Source organism: Morone saxatilis, unplaced genomic scaffold (assembly GCF_004916995.1).
Source record: "Morone saxatilis isolate NCDOM2014 unplaced genomic scaffold, NCSU_SB_2.0 Contig0, whole genome shotgun sequence".
NCBI classification, from domain to species: Eukaryota; Metazoa; Chordata; class Actinopteri; family Moronidae; genus Morone; species Morone saxatilis.
Genome location: NW_023339650.1, coordinates 20,690,758 through 20,697,991, shown reverse-complemented (window position 1 = coordinate 20,697,991; position 7,234 = coordinate 20,690,758). Strand labels below are relative to the sequence as shown.

Sequence of the window (7,234 nt, the reverse complement as noted above, 5' to 3'; positions counted from 1 at the left end):
GATCTGCTTCATGCTCTCTGCTTCGTGAGCTGCAGACTGGAGACAAACAACAACAACAACAACAACAACATACCTATGTGATTATTATTATAAATATAAACGTTATTAATTGTGAGTTTATCCTTCCGCCGAGCTGCCGTTGGCGCTTTGTGGAGCTGCACACCTGGTTGCTAGGCGACGCGTAACGGGCGTGAAGTGATGTTCGGCGCATTAATATGTAAATGAGCAAACTGTGAAGCGGTTTTGCGTTTTAAAAAAATAAATAAACACATTTATTGTCTATAAATGAATCACTCTTTTAGACAAAATGAGACATTTAAAACCACATTTAACAATTAATCATCTTTTTACGACATTTCTTTTTTCTTTTTTTAAGAGGTAGGAGAAAAAGTAGATCCAAACGTTATTTTTCTACATCCAGATGCTGTACAGTTTTGCATTAGTTATAGTGAACACACAATCATAGCCACACCATACAGCAATAATACATCTCTGCTGGCTGTAAGGAGGCATATGGACTCCCCCCCTCCCCTCCTCTCCTCTCTGTCTCCCTGCCATAGGCTCCTCACTCCCAGCATCACATCTTCCTCCGTCTTTCCCTGAGTCATTGTGTTGCACCGGCGGTCTCCTGTGAGGTTTTCCGCGGGTTTCTGGCTCCTGTCAGCTCCCTCAGGTGAACATATTCGACGACCTTTGAGATGACTGAAGTGGCTTCAAGCCGCCCTGAGATGACAGGTGAGGAAAAATATGCTCCCACACTGTTTTATTCCCATTAAATGTGTTTAAAAATAGGTGTTTAATGTACCTGCAGACAGTAAGGAGGTGGATAAACCCTGTCAGTATGTGTTATATGTGAGATAAGACTGAAATAATACGCGTTTCTCTGTAAAGAGTCTGCTCCACAGTGTGAGACTGCTTTGTACTTGATGTTTTAAAGGATCATTTCACCAATAAAAAGGGTGAGGCAGGTTTTTTTCCACTGCATGTTGTCATAGGCCTACACTTACCATTAATGGAGAGCATTATTAATATTTCAGCATCCTGTGCTTTTAAATGTATGTGCATAGATCAGCTGTTGGTTTGCATCCTTTCACATGGGATAAGTGTAGAAAAGCCTATTGCATATTATATATTATAAAATATATATTTATAAATCTGTAATACATGCCAGGGTATATAAATTATTGGATTTTATATGTGTAATCTGAATAGTACAAAGTAAGGAATGCCTGATCAGTACATTTCCTAATATATAATATATTGTTAATATGTTATGAACATATATATATGTATCCTATAATACATTTTATTATTTAAACCTTCCACTGCGTCCCTGTTTACAGGCTCATATGTGACATACCTCAACTGTAAGAAGCTGTTATCGCCTTTAAAACATGTGATTCGGCTGATTTTTTAATTATTTCTGCATGTGATGAAGCAGTGAAAACCCACGGGACCTCAGATTTGCACGTATTTGCATATCTAATTACTGTGTGTGTGAATATGTGTTGAGACGTTGACCAATGTCTGTCCTATTTCATGTCAGCTTGACAGATTTAAAGACTGAAACATAACAGCTAAAGGGCTGAAGGTTACACTCAGGGGTCCCGCACTGACTGACAGGAGATTTATTGGACGCTATGACCTGTGTGATAACTCTCTGTATTGATAACAGCAGGAGTCACGTTCACAAACTCTCCAGCTTTACATGTTTTCAGCTGTATTTGCCTTTTGGCCCACGTGAATCACGTCTGTTCTCACACAGCGCTGGCTCCTCCTCCGGCACCGCTGAGCAACAGTAGGAATTCTTCTCCTTCCCGCTCACTGTCCAATAACAGCAGCCCTTCAGGTAAAAACTGTAATCACGTTCACCCTCTTTAATGTGCTGCAGTTATCTTCATAATCCAGGGGGGCAGAATACATTTAATATGTGATGTGGTGTGGTGTTATCGACCGCTAATGATCCTCTCTAGTAGTTTTTGGGTGTTTTGTCTCAATGTTTTTATGTTTTCTACCCTGGAGTTGTGAGGAAATGCTTCTTTTAACAGGGATTTAATGATTTAACTTACACCGGTCGAGCATCTAACTCACAGCTGAACTGGTCTGTTAATATTTCCTTCACCTGTCTCAAAGGCTCCCGGAGGAATTTAGCAAAAGAGCGACGGGATGACGAAGACAAGACACAAGGTATGAGTAACTCCCCAGCTGGTGGAGCTCTGTGTGGTCTGTCCTGTTCATCTGTCACTGGCACACACACAGACACATTGTGGGTGTGTGTGTGGGTTTTGCTTGTGATGGAGGAACTATTTAGGTCCTTTACTTTGGCAATTTTGTGGGAAAATAATCTACTACAAGTCCTACATTTAAATGTAACTATAAAAGGAGTTAGCAGTAAGATACATTTTTCTTTTTACTTGCTTGTTGCTGAAGCTTTTTGGCTGCATCACAAGTTTCTCATCAGCAGATTGGGTTTGCTCAGTTGCCATGGAAATGTCAACAGGCTCTCAGAATAATGGAAATTTCAACATTTCCATGGCAACTGAGCGAAATCAATCTGCTGATGAGAAACTTAATAATGTAATGCAGCCAAAAAGCTTCAGAGCAATCAAGTAAGTTGGACCGTGAGTTGATGTTCTGTCGGCTGCTGCTTCCAAAAGATAAGAGGTCAAACTCATCAAGTATCTGGAGTTTTTTGTGCTTTCCGATCGGTTAATTGAATAAAGATGAAGAGAAACTAAGAAATGTATTATCTTTTTCTCCAGTTTTTCCTTAAATCAAAGTAAACTCTTAGCCGTGGTTACACTTTGGCCTACGTGACCCTCCTCAACCTGAATATGCCAGCAGTAAGCCAGAATAATGTGTGTTTTATTTGCACTTTTATTCAACAAGTTATTGTGACAGTTAGCCTAAACCAGGCTGAGTACCTGAAAAGTCATCATTTAGGTTTTTTTAAGGATTTGTTATTAGATAGAGAACAGTCGAGAGTTGACAGGAAGAGAGAGAGAGAGAGAGAGAGAGAGAGAGAGAGAGAGAGAGACGCTCAGATGCGACCCAGAGTCTGTGTTCTCGTGTTGAATCTGCAACAACGCTCCTGGCTCTCTGTGTGTCAACTGGTTTGTGCTAATTTAATTGCACCACTAAACCACGATACTGACACGATAAAGGCCTTAAGGCGGGTCCTGCTTTAACATGCAATCTTAAGAAACTTTCTTTAACTTCCTCTTGGTCAAAATCTACTTTTAAACCTTTTTATTATTTCAGTTTTGTGGCACAGCTGTAACGTACAGGCCAGGGATCCTAGCGGTTCCATCCAGCCATGTAGTGTAACAAGTCCAATGTTTACCACCTTAAAGTTAGTGGGGAAACAGTAGAAAATCTCCCCAAAAAAGAGAAAATACTTTAATAAAGAACCCGTGCCTGATAATAATATTGGTATTTAAGTATCTGAGGACCTCTGACGGAGTTTGACGGTGTTTGTTCAGATATCTCAGAGGCGCTGCGGGATAAGGAGCGTCGTACACAGCAGCAGCTGGATCGCTGCGCCGAGGAGCGAGGGAGGAAGATGGAGGAGCAGAGGAGGAAGGAGCAGAAGCGCAGGACAGCCGCTGGGGAGAAGAGACGGCAGCAGCAGGAGGCAGAGAAGGTCAGAGGTCACAGCACCCTAACGAGGCATTCACTACACATTAGAGAAAGTGAGAGAACAGGATGATGTCTAACATCCACTGACACTGTTTAAACAATACGAATCATACTGATTGTGTTCAATACTGTAATAATGGAGATGATCTAAGGATAAATAAACAATAAACTTTATATCATAACTTGATAAAGGAAGCAGAAGCATATTAGAATAAGGTATATGTAGTGTGCAGACTAAAGTAAACTAAAACTAAAAAGGATTGGGTTTCAACTTTGGTGGCGTTAAAGCAAGATCACAATATGAGTACAAATAAGTGTAATTGATAATCTGTGCAACAAATTGTCAAATCAGAAACTTAAACAAGTCTTGTTTTGTTCATTTTTAATCACAATTAGTTCGAAATTATAGTAAAAAGATACAGAATTATCACCAACTCCTTCCTCCTTCCTCTTACCTCTCCATCTTTGGAAAATTAATTCCTTCTGTTGTTCACACTCACAAACTAATACTAACAATCACAGGAAAGTCTTCTCCCCCAGTGATTTACTCTCTCTATTCTCCCTTTTTCTCTCTCTGAGCTCTCTGCCACTGAATTAATCGTGTCGATCCATAATAACCGAGTCTGTGCATTTCCAGCTGTTAGTCTGAACCAGAGTTTAAAGGAGCAGCAAGTAATTAATGCAGAAGCTCTAACGACTTTCTGTCCGCTGACCAATTGTGTGCATTGAACTGAAACATGAAAAGTTTGACTGGTTTTCTGCATCAGACTTAAAGCCACAGTGCCACAGTGTCCCTATAATCCCAAATCCTCATTTCCACAACAGATTACTTACGAAATACTAAAATACAGGATGATATATAACACAGGAAAGCTTGAGTGTGACAAGGACTCAGAGATGGAGTCCATGTATACATATATTGCATCAGGACAGTGTGTTGGTGTGTGTTTGGACGGCCCCGGTTTATAAGTTACGGCACACTTGTTCGAGAGTATGTTAAGGAAGCTTAAAGAATACGCATTCACACTCAAAATCAATGCAGCAGAACCAGAGATAGCCTTTTTTTATTCCACACATTCTTCTTCCTGCTGCCTACATTACCCACAGTGCAACTATGAGCACCTGGAAACACACTTGGATACACAATGGATGCTGTCTCTGTTTCTTCATCAGCTCATTGTCTCATTAACTCCTCTGCCACACTCTCTGTAGAAGCTATTTTTAAGCGTTGTAAAATGTTGCGACACATTCTCTGTTTGTGAAGAGGCTTGTTTGCCGAACTGTAGAAATTCTCCACATAACAGCTCATCGGTTAGAAGGCAGCGTCTTTACAGCAGCAGCGTCCGTGATGTGGGCTTTACACCATGTCTTCACAGGAAGTGTGAGTCAGTCTGTGTCTACTCGGGATGTGTTCAGGTGCAGTACTGAGTGTGGGACTTAAAATAAGTTTAAAGGATAATGGCCATGAGATGGTTGTCAGAGCTGATTTTGTGGGATGTGAGATTGTTCTCAGGAAGTAGTGCAGTTAAAGACAGGAACTGAGGAGATGTTACTGATACCAACACCATTATCAATTCTCATTATCAGTCAGATTCTTTGTCGATTCCCTTATTGATTCCTGATCAATTTTCTGTGTGGGAAAAAGTAGGCCCACACAGGTTTTATTATCTCTGAGTCTGAACACGGTGTAGAAAAAGAGCTGAGTCGTAGCAGCTTCAGTTTTGGACCCTTTGGACTGTTTCTTCCTCTCGGCGATGACTCCTCCTTGTTGTTGAGAGTTTAATGTTATTGTTCTGCAATTTACAACTGTACATTGATAAAAGCATAGATGGATAAGCTCGGTGGACCAATGGATCGGACAGTTTGAAACATGAATAAAAAACTCACCGCCCTGCGTGAGTCACGAGTGGTCATCACTTGGCTGAGAACCACTGACTCACATTATTACAACCCACCATAAATGACCTGCTGCGTATGTGCGATAACCTTTTCAATCTCTCTCTCGACCCAGAATGTAAATGATTTGTGCCTGTCGAAGCAGCGCATGCAGGGTCGGTGACAGTCTGATCCACAGAGAGTTCACCATTCACAGCTCAGAGGAGGAAGAGGAGGAGGGGGAGGAGGGGGCACTGTCTCTATTGATTTAAGGGCTCTGTTTGCATGTTAACAGCCCCCTCCCTCCCTCCCCCCTTCTCCCCTCCACACACTCATATGCATAACTTAATGACATAATGATTGGTCAGTCTCGCGGGGCGATGACATCACCGCCAGCGTATCGCGTGGCGTTTACAGGAACAGACAGTCGATGCTCGCGCTGCTGTGACAAGCACATATTTCACTTCAGAGGAGGAAAAAAAAGACATCTGCACAATCAATGAGCTTCACTGAAGAAAACTATTTTATTTAGTCTTTTATTGGTTTTCCTCTTGAACTATTTTAGTCAAAGCTACAGCGAACATTTATTTTATTATCTTTATTTATCTTTTGATTGTCTAAATCTATAAAAAAATGGTGAAAAGATCCAAAGATATTCAATAAATATAGATTTAAAACAGCAGCTCCTCAATCTGGAAAAACAATTGACTTTAACAATTAATCCATTATCAAATTAATTGTAGATTAATACAATCAATTAATATTCTGTCAGTCCATTATCGATTATCTTCTGGATTAATAAATACATTATTTTGTCTAGGAAATTAAAAACGCCCATAAAGATAATTGTAAATTATTGTAAAGTGTTTGACACAAAACAATTAATCAAAATAGCCGCTAATAAATCTTCTCTTAATCAATTTATTGATTAATTGACGAATACTTTCAGCTCTAGATTGGGATTCTGTCTTTGTTAGAGCAATAGTTTGATGGAGGATCCTTTTTTTAAAAAATCCCTTCCTTTGGGGTATTGATTACTTTACTGACGGAAGAGAAAACGCTATTTACTGCCTAATCTTCATCTTTATATTATAACTATGAATTATAAATGTTGGGGGATTGCTTTGAGATCCTAACAGTGGTTCTGGGTAATTTCTTGTCTGAACTTTAGGCGTTCAGAGTCCTGACTGTAATGAACACTGCAGTGTGTGAGGCTTTTAACATTCTCATCGGGCACTGCAGATGTAAAGTAGTCCATTAATCAACACTTGCCTTGTAATTAATGTTACTTAATGTGCGGACTGCACCGCCCCTGATGAATAAAACAAACCACAAATGAAAAACCAAAAACTACTCCGTCTTTTGTGAGGGACCAGTTAAATTTGGACTATCAATCTTATAATATACCTAAAAATACATTATTCTATGCCACTGATCCCAACCCTCACCAGGTGTCGCCAAAGCTTCACAGAGGGTCGCAAGGCCGTCTTTATTATGGTGTGTTTTAAATGTATATAACTATATATAGGAATCTTACGGGATAAGAACACAAGCTATATTCACACTCTCTGATTAACAGCCTCGTCCTGCATTATAAAAGTTAAAACAACCAAAGAGCTAATAGAACTTCTGCCGAGCACCAGGGAGGAGAAAACACAAAAAAAGGCTATTAAGTATTTATGACTTTTAAAAATTAATAAAAATACATAATCCAGACAGA

General features: G+C 39.9%; 1 protein-coding gene across 1 annotated transcript in view; it reads left to right on the top strand.

Annotated features, from left to right (window-relative positions):
• Nucleotides 1-636: 636 nt before the first annotated feature.
• Nucleotides 637-7,234, top strand: part of map7d2b (MAP7 domain containing 2b) — a gene marked incomplete in the record, with an annotated part of 21,203 nt that continues 14,605 nt past the window's right edge. Inside the window, 4 exon segments of the mRNA XM_035655874.1 lie at nt 637-735; nt 1,766-1,849; nt 2,134-2,187; nt 3,483-3,643. Coding sequence (XP_035511767.1) covers nt 699-735; nt 1,766-1,849; nt 2,134-2,187; nt 3,483-3,643 — 336 coding nt within the window.